The 13895-nt window shown below is 45.0% G+C and overlaps 1 protein-coding gene across 1 annotated transcript in view; it reads left to right on the top strand.

Annotated features, from left to right (window-relative positions):
* Positions 1-6963: 6963 nt before the first annotated feature.
* LOC101318811 (solute carrier family 23 member 2-like) overlaps positions 6964-13895 on the top strand; it is a 29011-nt gene continuing 22079 nt past the window's right edge. Inside the window, exons 1-2 of the mRNA XM_073809470.1 lie at positions 6964-6984; positions 9393-9550. Coding sequence (XP_073665571.1) covers positions 6964-6984; positions 9393-9550 — 179 coding nt within the window. The remainder of the gene's footprint in view (positions 6985-9392; positions 9551-13895) is intronic.

Here is a 13895-nt window from a genome sequence, read left to right as displayed (position 1 = left end):
ATTCCGGCTCAGCCGGTCGCTAGAAATCAGCTTTAGAACACAGAAAAGCCTCTGTGTTCAGCCCAGAGCCTCACCCTCATCCCCCTCATTTCCTGCCCCTGGAAACCTGGCTTCCGGAAAGTGCTCTCCTGCCACATCCCAAGAGGCTGCACCCTGATTTGTTTCCTTGGTAGCAAGAGGGATCATTAACTTCTCCTGCAATTACCCATACTTATCAAATTGTGAAACATTCCCTGCCACTGAAGGCACCTTGGTCCCCTGCAGTGTGACCGGAGAGGGCTGGAGGGGGAGTCTGTTGCAGACCAGCAGGTGGGGCTTGGAGGCCCCACCCTCCCCGGAGCTGGCCCAGATCCTCCTCTTTCTCTGATCATTTTGGCTGGCGGTGAGAAGTTAATCTTCCTCTCCTGGAGCGGCTTCTTTTTTGTTCTGAGAGGAAGCCAACAGGAGAAGACCCTAAGCGGCCATGAACTCTGCCATCACCAGCTGTGAGCACCCCGAGCCCTTGGTGAGCGCTGGTAGAAGAGAGGGAAACATAAGGGGTGGGGTGGAGTAGCAGAAAGGAGGAAAGATGCCTGGAGGGGGTCCCAGCATGAAGTCCTAATGCGGGTTCATTTTTAGTGCTAAGGACATTGACTCCTGTTCTAGGTAAGACTTTGGATTATTAGAGCTGTCCTCCCAACCTCACCCTCACAGAGGCAAAGATTCCTCCCTGGGTGCCAAACTCTGTGAATGAATTACAAAGGAAGAAGGGAGAGCTGAAAAGTCCTCTTTGCTTTACTCTGTTGAGTCTAAATGATTGTTTTGTAGGTTTCTCAGCATTATGATTTCTTTGATCAGAAGCCCTTTCTGAAGCAAGACAAAGAGAGGGAAGCAGAGAGAGAGAGAGAGAGAGAGAGAGAGAGAGAGAGAACTAACATTTACGGAATAACCAGTATGCCCCAGGCACTTTATATACTTTGTTTTCTACCTTCAAGCCAATGAAGCATGCACCTCTGTTCCCATTTTACAGATGAGGAAACTGAGGCCCAGAGAAGTAAAGTGACAGTAACCTATCTGGAGGCCTCTGTAGCTCGTCCTTGAGCCCTGGTCCTACCATTCTCTCCAACCTATTTTGGCCACCTAAAAACAACAGGGGCAACTGAGTGGGGACCCTCTGCCCACCGTAGCCAGAAAGAGGCTCCCCCAACCAGGCGCAGCCATAGTGTCTGTGGGACAGGTGCCACCCACGAACCTAGGCTGGGCCCTCAGAACGATCGCCTGGAGCCAGGCTGTCAGACCCTGCCCACTGCTGGCCAGCCTTCTGGTAAAGAGACCCTGACCATCTCTTCTGGAATATTGTGGAAGACACCTGAGAGAAATCTCCTGTCTTCTCCAAAGAATTCCTTCTGTTAAAAAACAAAATTCAATGGAGTAAATTTAAAGCTCTAATTGACTTTATTCAATGATTCATGAAACAGGCAGCATCCCATCATAGCAAATAGAAAGGAGCTTTGAGGAGCTGTACAAAATGGAAGAGCTTTATAGGCAGAAGGAGGCAGGGCAAGGAAGTTATTCTATCAAAGAGTGGATTGTTTCAGGTGAGGTCACTTTCCTGAAAGCAGGTGTCTACCAGGCAGATCAGCTCACTAGTGCTGACCAGATAATTCGACTGACTGGTTAAAGGTTACATTCCTGGGAGAGACTGAAACTGCAGTTAGGTGAGATATTAAGTCTTGGTTTGCCAACATGGGGCTTAGCATAAGTGACTCCATTTTGGGCCTTTTTTTAAAAAAAATAAAACACTTCTGCCACTACCTTATGGAAGCCAAAAAAAAAAAAATCTTGGGAAATAAGTTGAAGACTCCATTTTCTGAAGGCTGTGATGTTTTCCACCTCATTGGTCACCTGAGGCCAGTGGGGAGTGGAAGAGTCTGGACACATCTGATTTTTTTTCAGTGGCCTGTCTTGTTATTTTCTTCAAAGCCTCAGTTTCAGCACCCAGATTAAGAGGCCATTTTCTGAGATGTTTTTGGTTTTCAAGTGCATATTGCTTTGCTAGAATCTTCTAGGGATATAAACATGGGGAAGACAGCTTCCCCACCTTGAAAGCTTACGGCCTAGCTAGGGGAAAGCGGGGTATAAAAAAATATTTCTGATACAAGGGAGAAGATGGTGAATTACATAACAGAGCAACAAGATGTGTTGGGAGTACAAGGAGGGCAATCATATCGGGTGGGGGAAGCAGAAGAGGTACAGGAAAAGGAGGCATTGAGCTCTTTGAAGGTGGGTTTAGGGGAAGCAGGGTCGTGGGGATCAGGTAGGGAGCACAGGGTGAGCAAAGGCACTGAGGCAGGATAATTGAGGCCACGTTTGGAGGGATATGGTCAATCCCATTGGCTAGAGTCAGCTGAATGGAAGTGTTAGGAAGCAAAGCTAGAGGGGCACATCAGGGAGTGGGAGGCTGTATGGGGAATGGATGGAGTCAGAGGGCCAAGGGATTCACTTCCCCCCCAGGCACCCTCCTTCCCACTGCTGCTCCCTCTGCAGCAGAGTCTCCTGCTGCTCTGCTGGTCTGCTCCTGAGAGCTGGCAAGCTGTCCCTGTACTCACAGGGAAGCACCTGCCAGTAGCTGCCCTCGACACCGAAAGAGGAGGGTTCCATTCTCCCATTTACAAGGGGACCTCGGACAAGCCTCAGTCTCCTCATCCTTAAACTGGGTTGTGAGAATCAAACGAGAGGATGCATTGGAAGGTCTTTGCAAACTGTGAAGCACTATAAAATGCCAAGCCTCAGCACAATGCCTCTTTGGAGCAAGGCTTTTGGCGAAATTACAGCTCGTGTGTTGAGTTGACAGACAATTCCAACCAGGAGACTTTGTGGCCCCCCTTCTCACACCAGTGCTCACTGGCAGGGAAGCTTCATTAAGAGTTCATTCTTCCTTCAAAAAGGTATTTGTAGGCGATCTTCAGCTGCTCTAAGACTCACAGAATTTTCCCGCCCAGGGATTCTCCTGGGATAAAGGCGCTTCCCGTATCCGGATATGCCCTGAGATGGGACTTCTTCCACCTCCATCTGAGAAGCCCCTGCTCTAAAATACCTCTGGGATGTCACTTGTTTCTATGGGTGTCTTTAATATGCTAGTGACTCATCTCTGACACACAGGAATCTCAGGTACACTGTGTACCTTCTTATTTTATTTTTTGTCCCAGTGCTTTGCATAAGTGATGTAAGGTAGTTTACAACAAAAGATGTATTTTGATCAGGCCCTATGCTTTCTAACCAGCCATGACTGACGGGTTTCACAGAAGTCTCACACTCCTATCAGAAGCGAAGAACCAGCCGTTCTCAACGAAGACAAGTTTTTCCCCACTCTCAGTTCTAGGTTTTTTTTTTTCATGTGGGACCTCATACAAGGTCAATTTCCCAGAAAACTGTTTTAAAACGATTACAGAAGTGGTTTCTATAACCTTCAGATGGTCCAAGTTGATATCTAGACAGAACTTAGAACATTCAGAGGTCATCAGGCTGAGAACACTCTTTGAGTCATTGACTCTTAATAGGAAAAAAAAAAAAAAAGACCCCAAACTAACATTTCCCTCAGTCAGTGTTTCCCTCCCCATCACCTTTCTGAGAATTCCGAGGGGTCCTGGGAGAAGGTATGAGGTGAGTTTGCTGGCAGCTGTACCTGCCCCAGCCCGGTGAGCTCAATCACCGGCGCACATAACAGGCAGCCACACAGACTTCCAGTATTTTTGCAACCATCCCAGAGTTAGAAGGGGACACTGAGGCTGGGAGAGGGAAAGTGAAGTGCCTATGGCTGCCAAGCAGGGGAATGACAGACCACGTCTCCCCCACTCCAAACTGCGCGCTCTGCTGTTCTGTGTAGCCTACCCAGCATCAATCAACCAACCAGCCAATCAGCCAGCCGCTCTTTCCTTCTGCCCCTCCTCTTTTTTCCTCAGCCTGTTCTCCCGCTCTTGCTGTCGTGCTCACTGACTGTGCCACGCCTTCACTAAAACCTCGCGATAAGTGCTCCAGACTTCCCTCCAGCAGCCTCCCGGCCATCTTTGGCTTGGCGTTGACCTCCTTAGGCAGAGCCAGCCGTCCTTCTTGTGCGACCCAAGTACCAAGTAGCATCAGTGCCTCCTTCTTTTCAGGAGTGTAAATAAGATCAGCGTGTTGTTTCCAAAGAATTCTAACCAGTTAAGTATTTATTTTTTAAAATCCGTGAGAAAAGTTCTTTATGGTCATTATACGTGGGTTCATTTATTTTATAGCTCAACAGAGAATGCTGTGAGCACTAACTCTGTGCTAGAGATGGAGTAGTTTTGGGACTTTATGGCCTTTAGGACGAGAAGACATAGGGTAGTGAGGTGTGTTCTGGGCTGTAGTAAACATGCCTCTGAGGAGGGAAGGCCTCGTCTGGTCTGAGGCCGGGGTGGAGTGAAGTCAGGGAATGCTTCCTGGAACAGTTTTGGGATGCTTGTTCCCAGGCATTGCTAAATAGATGAGTAGAGACAAAATCCTTACATTTAAGTTTCAGAAACTAAATGCTAGAAGGTTAATGAGCAAACGCTGTTCTGAGGCCCAGGAGCAATGCGACTCTGCGGAGCTGTGCTGTGGCTGGCTCAGTCCACCCACGGTCAGCAAGCCTGACCACGGCCCCGGGCTCCTCCGGCTGCCTGGAGGCTCAGTGTGCTGGGCCATTTTCTCCATCGCCAGTGATGTGGGCCCCGAGTACTGGGAAGGAATTAGGATCAGATTTGCCAGTGCTCTACCCCATGGAGGAGGAGGACTGGCTCAACTATGAAGTAGATGTTATTGACATTTCTGTTGTATAGATCAGAAAAATGAGGCTTAAAAATATTAGTAATTTGCCCAAGTTTGGTAAACTATATAGCCAATAAGTTGGAGGAGAAGGTCTACGATTCAAAGTTAATTGGGGGTTAAACTGGTAGGAATATAACTTGGCTATTGACCCTAGAGCATTCTGTATGCCCTGCACTTATTTACATTTGTGTTATATCTATTCATTCATCCATACACTCAGACTGTTCAGACTGAGCGCACAGACTATTCTAGAAGCTGGGACAAAAAGAATAAGGCACAGTGAATGCATTCTAGGAACTCACACCCCAGCAGAAGAGATGGATAAGGAAACAGTCCATCCATTATAATCAACATGCTGTGATGAGGGCTTTGGCGCAAGGCTGGCCTGTAGGAGCGTATGCAAGGGCAGCTACACCGTTCTGGGCCAGAATCCCCATTTACCTGCCCATTTCCTGACCGTGGAGTTGACCCCCATTCCCTCCTCCACAAAGTTTCTTCTCTGCCAGGGCTTCAGGCAAGGCACCCACCTCTCTTGATTTGCCCCAGACTGCATGTGGAGGTCTTGCTGCAGATGTATAGTATAGAAAATCACTGGTCTTTTGACCTAGAAATCCCAAGCAGGCCAGCAGTTATCTCTGTCCCATCGCTCTTGCCTCTGGAAAGCTGTGCATCTGTCTGGTTGAAATCAGAAAGTGAAACTGAGCAGGACCCTAGGGGACTCCTGGGCACGGAAGCCTTTCCGTGTTCCCAGTTCCTTGTTCGTAGGGAACAGACTCCAGCTTCCATGACCTTCCCTGAGTCCCAAAGGACAGATTCAAACAGTTGCTAATCAGGGAAGGGAGGGGTTGCAGAGACAAGGGAGGAGCAGCCAAGAAACCATAGTGCAGCCTTGGGACAGGCTCCTGGTTCCAGGGTCCTGGTTCAGCCTCAAGGGATACACATAACTGTATCTTCTGAGCTCTTTATAGAACTAAAACCCCCAACAAATGGAAGATGTCAGCATTCTTCATTCCAGCTTAAAGGAACCAGAGAAGCTCTTCAAGAAGACCACCTGAGGCCAGATTAAAAGAACCACAGAAACTCATCAGATTACCTGAGATCAGATTAAAGGAGTGCAGGCCCTGCACACACCCTAATCTTACCAGCAAATCCACCTTTGAACCGTTGCTATAAAACTCCTCACCAGATCCTCCCAGGTTGGGACACACAGTTTTTTAGGGCAGGAGACCACTGTGTCCCCCTTTGCCTAGCAAAATAATAAAGTTATTCTTTTCTAATTCACCCCAAACTCTGTCTCTGAGATTTGATTCAGTACCGGTGGACAGAGGCGGAGGTTTCGGCATCAAAAGTCCACTTGATTCCTCTTGAAATGCTCAAATGTGTTCTTCTCTTACTCTCAGCAGAAGGGTGATGGTGTATTCAACTCCCATGAAGGTGGCCAAGGCAGGAAGAAGGATGGCCAGCCTAGGGGTTTCAGCAGTAACCACCTGGCTTATAGCATCCTGGATATCCCACCATGGTATCTCTGTGTCTTCTTGGGAGTGCAGGTAATGCCACCCATAAGCACTGGGTCCGAAGAAGCTCTGCCTCAAAAGGCACATGAACACACACTCAGGTCAAATTGCTGATATTCTTGGCTTCCATGTTGTTGATATTCTTGCCTTCCATGTTGTTGACCTCCAGGGGGCTCAAGGCTCTTCCAGTCTCTCTTTCTCTCAAGGAGTTTGGGGGTGGGGTGTGGAGTTAAGGGAGGATTCTCCCCCATGCTGAGCTAGTAGGTCACATAAAGGACACCAACTGGGCCATTGTGGTGTTGGGTTTTTTTTTCAAGATACCAATTATAATTTGTTTGGCAACAACTAAAGAGTTTGATAACCAATGCTTGGGGAATATTGGGAAACAAGCACTCTCAAACACTTTTGTTGGAATGTTATTTGGTGCAACTTTTCTGTGAACATGTAAAACATATATATTGTTTAACCCAGTCCCTAATGCATAAGAATTTCTCTGTAGGGAATACCCCAGTGGTCCAGTGGTTAGGACTCTGCGCTTTCACTGCTGAGGGCGAGGTTCAGTCCCTGGTTGGGGAACTAAGATCCTGCAAGCCGTGTGGCACAGCCAAATTAAAAAAAAAAAAAGGATTTCTCTATAGATATGCTGGCAAGACTCATTAAGGTAAGTACAAAGATGTTCTTCTTTTGGTAATAGTAAAATCACAACAAACGAACAAACAAAACCCTAGAAACACCCCCAGAATATCCATCTTAGAGAACTGTGGCACATCCTAACAAGTAATTTTTTTATGTAGCTGTTAGAAAGAGAAAGATGTATCTACCTTGCAGTTAAAAAATGATCACCAATATATATTAAGTGAAAAAAGCCAAGTAAATAACTGTGTATAATGTGATCTTTTTTTGTGTTAAAAACTAACAAACGAAAGAGAGATAGAACAATAGAAATAAGTATATGTAGTAATTTTGCATGTTTTGAAGAATTCACAAGAAACTAATAGAGGTATTTAGCCTTGGGAAGAGAAGCTAGGAAAGGAAGGGTGGCTTTCAACTTTCACTATTTATTTTGTAACTTTTGTAGCTTGAATCTTCTAATCTTATAGATGTGTTTCTTTTAATTTTACAAACAGTTCAATGTGGGGTACCAGGGATGGGATACACTTTTTTGTTAACTTCTCTGTGCTTTTCTACAAAATAAGAAGAGCAAATGTCATACTATTTTTAAAAATACTATTATGAGCCAATAAAATGGATAATGTAGATATTTTTATCATGAAAAGATGTTGAATTTTGTCAAATACTCTTTCTGCATTTATTGGGATGATCATATGATTTTTGTCTTTAATTTTATTAATGCGGTGTATCATATTTTTTGACTTGTGTATATTGACCATTCTTGCATCCAGGGGTAAAATCCCGCTTGATTATGGTGTATGACCCTTTTAATGTGCTGTTGAATTCAGTTTGCTAGTATTTTTGTTGAGAATTTTTACATCTATATCCATGAAGGATATTGACATGTAGTTTTCTTTTCTTGTAGTGTCCTTATCTGGCTTTGGTATCAGGGCTTATGCTGGCCTTGTAAAATGAGTTTGGGAGTGTTTCCTCCTCTTCAGTTTTTGGAATAGTTTGGGAAGGCTTGGTACTAATTCTTCTTTAGACGTTTGATAGAATTCACCAGTGAAACCATCTGTTCCTGGGCTTTTCTTCATTGGAAAGTTTTGATTACTGTTTCAGTCTCCTCACTACTTATTGGTCTGTACAGATTTTCTATTTCTTCATGATTCAGTCTTGGTAAGTTGTGTGTTTCTAGTAATTTATCCATTTCTTCTAGGTTATCCAATTTGTTGGTGTGTAATTGTTCACACTAGTGTTTAAGGATACTTTGTCTTTCTTTTGTATCATTTCTAATTTTATTTGAGTCTTCTCCCCTTTTTTCTGAGTTTAGCTAAGGGTTTGCTTATCTTAAAAAACCAGCTCTAGTTTTGCTGATTTTTTTCTGTTGTTTTTCATTTCATTTATTTCTGCTTTGATCATTGTTTTTTCCTTTCTTCTTCTAACTTTGGAGATTGTTCTTCCTTTTCTACTTCCTTGAGGAATAAAGTTAGGTTGTTTATTTGAGATCTTTCTTTTTTCTTAATGTAGGCATTTATTGCTATAAACTTTCCTCTTAGAACTGCTTTTGCTGCATCCCAGTAGTCTTGGTATGTTTTGTTTCCATTTTCAGTTGTCTTAAGATATACATATATATATTTTTTTGTGGTGCGCAGGCCTCTCACTGTTGTGGCCTCTCCCATTGCGGAGCACAGGCTCCGGACGCGCAGGCTCAGCGGCCATGGCTCACGGGCCCAGCCGCTCCGCGACATGTGGGATCTTCCCGGACCGGGGCACGAACTCGTGTCCCCTGCATCGGCAGGCGGACTCTCGACCACTGCGCCACCAGGGAAGCCTGTCTTAAGATATTTTTTGATTTCCCTTTTGATTTCTTCTTTGACCCATTGATTGTTCAGAAGTGTGATGCTAAGTTCCACAAATTTGTGTCCAGTTTTCCTCCTGTTATTGATTTCTAGTTTCATACCATTGCAGACAGAAAAGATTCTTGGTATGGTTTCAATCTTCTTAAATTTGCTAAGGCTGTTTTGTGACCTAACATATGATCTATCTTGGAGAATGTGCTCAGGCCATCCTGGTCAATGGTTTTGCCCTCACCTTGTGCCTTATTTTAATAATGAGCCTCTTGCCTTGTTCTTGTTCTTAAGGTCCCCTCCTTGGTTCATGTTATATCCTCCTGTGCTGTGTCCCTGCCTTGATTTCTTACCTAGAACATCAGTTCTTGGCAGTAGGGTCCTGCCCTTGAACCCCAGACCTTCTGGCTGGGTCCCTGCTTCTTGCTGCCAGGGCTTCCTGGTTCCTTCCCACTGCTTGCCTGGATCTCACTGCCTGTCGCTCAAGGCCAGGCTCCTCTGAGACCAGAGATGGAACTCTTGCCTCTGGCAGTAGGAATAGGAATGAAGGTAGAGTAGGCAACTACAGCATCTCCAAGCCCATCTCTTCTCTCTGCTCTGCCCACAGCACTTCCTCACAGCCCTGGGGGGACTTGTGGCAATTCCACTCATCCTGGCCAAGGACCTGTGTTTGCAGCATGACCCCCTGACCCAGAGCTACCTCATCAGCACCATTTTCTTCGTCTCTGGCATTTGCACTCTCCTGCAAGTATTTTTGGGAGTCAGGTAGGTAAAACTCCTCCCCATGGATTTTGACTTTTTTTAAAAAATTTTATTTATGTTTGGCTGCATTGGGTCTTCATTGCTGCTTGTGGGCTTTCTCTAGTTGTGGTAAGTGGGGGCTACTCTTTGTTGCTGTGCACAGGCTTCTCATTGCGGTGGCTTCTCTTGTTGTGGAGAATGGGCTCTAGGCTCGTGGGCTCAGTAGTTGTGGCTCATGGGCTCTAGAGCACAGGCTCAGAAGTTGTGGCCCACGGGCTTAGTTGCTCTGTGGCATGGGAGATCTTCCCAGACCAGGGCTTGAACCCGTGTCCCCTGCATTGGCAGGTGGATTCTTAACCACTGCACCACCAGGGAAGCCCTGGATTCTGACTTTTACCTGCCAGGGTAGCAGCAAGGTTTGCTTGGCTTGTAGCCTGAGATGAGTTACATGAGTGGCATGATAGAGGGAGCACAGGACCAGAACTAAGAGCCTGGGTTCAAGTCCTAGCTCTAGCACTTACTGTGTACATTAGCCAGGATTCTTGATTAAAGTAACACAAATAGCTACAGACAATTATGCCTGAAACCTTTTACTTTTGCAAATTACAAGGCATATGGCTAGTGAACACATTGCGGGGCCTCCTCCCTGGACTTCAGAAGGAGTGGTGCAAGTGAGGGGCCCTTCACTGGTAAATCTGCTTTGACCTAATCTGTGCCAGGTCTGTGCTCAGCCCTGGAGTTGCAGAGGAAAGTGTAAAACATTCCCTACGATGTGCTTCTGCCCGACCTGTCTTAAGAGAAAATGACTTGACAGGAAAAATTAATGTCCATTTATTCTTTTTTTCCCTTCCAGTTTCATTGAGATGTAATTGACAGACAGCATTGTATAAGTGTATGGCATAATGATTTGACTTACATACATCAAGAAATGATTAGCACAATAAATTAAGTGAACATCCATCATCTCATATAGATACAAAATTAAAGAAACAGAAAAAAAATTTTTTCTTGTGATGAGAACTCTTAGGATTTACTCTTTATCATTTATTTATTCTTTATCAATTTTCTGAATCAAACCACACAGGCGAAGGCTGATGCAAGGTAGCCAATTATTTCCAGGATAGGCTGTCTGTAGACAGCATCCAGAGAATATTCATTCCTTGTGTGGTCTTCTGGCCTAAACCAAATCAAAGGCACTTTCCAAAGTGCTTCTTTTGCAAGTCATTTCCAGGAGATATGCCAAAGCTTAAGTTCTCCCATTTTCTGTCGAGGAGAGGGGATTAGTGCCTGCATCTTTGTCAGGTTATTTCCCTTCTCTTTCTTCCTCCTTCTGTCACCATCTCTGAGAGCCAAGATTTCTTCTAAATCCCCCACCAAGGACTCAAAGAGGTATAGGGTTTGGTCTGGTCTCTTAGGCCCCTAAAATCTGGGACCCCTCCCACTTTTCCAGAATCAGTCCCTGGAGTGTCAGATGCTGTGGTAGCATCAGAGAGGCCTTGCAGCCACCTGCCTGGATACCCAGGAGCAATCCCCCTGGCTGCCCCATGGAGAGTTACAAACACAAGGCTCTTCTGGATGGGGAAGCACCTCCTCTTAAACTGAGATGGTGTTCACTGTAATTATGGAAAAACACTGATCTTGGAAACTGAGGGCCTGAATTCTAGTCCTGGCTTCTGTGCTGTGGGAACCTGCACAAGCCATTCACCCTCTCTAAGTCTCAGTGTTCTCATCTGTAACATGAGGGAGTTGAAGTATGTTATATTTGTAAGTCCCTTCCATCTCTAATATTGTGGACACCTGTGATGCTGACAGAACAGATGATACAGTACCATATTCCTACTGGAATCTCAGTACTGAGAGTGCCTGTGGGCCTAGCCTTCTGGTAAACCCTGTGAGAGACACAACAAATCAGGAGTTAAGAGTTCAAAGAATCTATAGCCTAATTAAACATACAAAGAAAGAGGGAAATAAAATTAGGAAATAAAACCATGCTAATGTCCTTAAACTAAGGTGGGGACAGGAATACACTTGAGTTTGGTTCCACTCATGGAAATGGACTTCCTGCTCAGAGGCTAATGAGTACAGTAACTGCCTACGACATTAGAGATTATAAAACTAGCTGATAGCCTGTGAATCAAGTAGATTTGATTATTGATTATCTGATAACCAGTATTTAATTATGTACTTTTCTAGACTGCAAACAAAAATGCTGGTGCAGCAATGAGATTTCAGATTTTAATGATTAAAACCATCTTGAATAGTCAAAGGGAATGATGAGAGGTAAAAACAGCTTCCCTAATAAGAGCTAAAGAGCGTAGTGTCCATTGTGGGGTGGGCATCTGCAATCCTTGGCGGAGGGGTGGCTGCCTCCCTGGTGTGAATTTAGGGGTCTTGGGTGTGTCCCCCAAGGGCCTTCCTCAGTTAAGCACTCAGTTCCAAAATTCATGTAAGGGCGTACTTCATTATCTGTTTCAAAAGAAAGCATTAAGTTTAAATGCAATCACTAGAGGAAATTATTATTGACTATGTGTAATTCTGGGTCTTAACTCCATCTCTGGAATTACTCATGATTTTTACCCGGGAATTTCTTTTTCTGGAGTGGTTTCAAGTGATAGATCTCCCTTTTCATTTTCCTGGGAAAGTCTCATGTGTGGAGCAAGTACTTCTGCCCAAAGTGCATTCAAATCTGGCTTCTGTGTAGTCTTGCCCGAATCAGCCTGCCTGGCATTTGTCCTTTTCTTCCATGGACCTCCCTGTGGCCAAGCCCTGATCTGTCCTAGCTCTGCATCTGTTACTGGTTCTGCAGAAAGTCCATGCCCATCGCCAGAGGTCTGCAGCCATCTTGCCCCTGCCCCATTGAAAACTAGGCACCAGATGTGCCATCGGAGTTCTGTCTGGAACAGAAACAGTGGTGGCTGTTGGCAGCAGAAGAGTGACCTGGTAATCAGTCACATCAGAGGAGGGGATGATGTGTCCCAAAGAGGGGCCTGGTGCTGCTTCTTCCTCTGGGTTTAGGTTGGGTAGTTAACTACACGGAAGGTGCAGGACGTGCTTTCCTACAGGGTAGCAGGTTCTTACGTGCTTGGGGTAGGAAGCTCAGTAAAAAGATGAACACTAAGTGATCTTTGTCCAATAGTGAAGGAGTTGGGGCTCTGAAGGTACCCAGGGTTTCTCACAGCAGAGCGACCCTTTTAAGTTCAAGAATTCATCAATCCCATTCGACATTCCTGAGGCTCTGCTCCCCATTCTGAACTATTTCAAAGAAAATCCCTGTGACACCACCCTTTGCCAAATCATTGGATTGACTCCAAAAGGGAACATCAAAATGATGACACAGGTGAGGTTGGATTCCAGCAGCTCAAGCTCCAGATGTCTCTGTCCCCAACGGTTGACCTCTTCCCCAGAAGCCCCTCATGCTCTACATGTCCCAACCCCAAACCCCTTCTGGGGGCTCATCCTCTCCAGGTTCCTGGGTGCCCAAGCTGTATTGCCTTACCTAGGGGAGACTTAATTCTCCCTCTCCTTTCTACCCCTGACAATTTTTGCATTAATGTTATCTTGGAGTCCTCATGTGGTTTTTTTTTTTTTTTGTTTTTTTCAAATATTTTCTCTGCTCTTCATTTAAAAAATATTTATTTATTTATTTTAGGCTGTGTTGGGTTTTTTTGCTACGCATAGGCTTTCTCTAGTTGCGGCGAGCAAGGGCTGCTCTTTGTTGCGGTGCGCAGACTTCTCATTGCGGTGGCTTCTCTTGTTGTGGAGCACGGGCTGTAGGGGCACAGGCTTCAGTAGTTGCAGCACGCGGGCTCTAGGGCACGTGAGCTTCAGCAGTTGTGGCGCATGGGCTTAGTTGCTCTGCGGCATGTGGGATCTTCCCCGACCAGGGATCATACCTGTGCCCCCTGCATTGGCAGGCGGATTCTTAACCACTGTGCCACCAGGGCAGTCCCTCGTATTTCTGTGAAGAGGAAATTTAAAAAAATTTTACCAAAGCCATGCTAATTAAATTAGATAATGTATGTAAAGTGCTTAGCTCAGTGCCTGGTACGTAAAATTTATTTTTCACACCAAGAAAAGGGTATTACCATAAACACAATTTTGCACCCTCCCTGCCTTTGTAAATTATTGAAAAAAATTTAAATGTGGTTAAAAAAACTCCTCCCCCTCTTTTTTAAACATACACAATACATTATAAATATCATTCCATTTCAATAAACACATTTCCACAATAGCACTTTTAGAAAAATATCACTTAGTATTCCATATTCTAGAGTACATAACATATTCTAGTTTAACCATTTCCTATTAAAGGACATTTAAGTTGTTTTGAGCTTTTCACTATCATAATAGTGACCAACATAATTCATAA

The sequence above is a fragment of the Tursiops truncatus genome, chromosome 9 (assembly GCF_011762595.2).
Source record: "Tursiops truncatus isolate mTurTru1 chromosome 9, mTurTru1.mat.Y, whole genome shotgun sequence".
NCBI classification, from domain to species: domain Eukaryota; kingdom Metazoa; phylum Chordata; class Mammalia; order Artiodactyla; family Delphinidae; genus Tursiops; species Tursiops truncatus.
The sequence above is the reverse complement of the archived record's forward strand: the minus strand, read 5'-3'. Positions and strand labels throughout refer to the sequence as shown.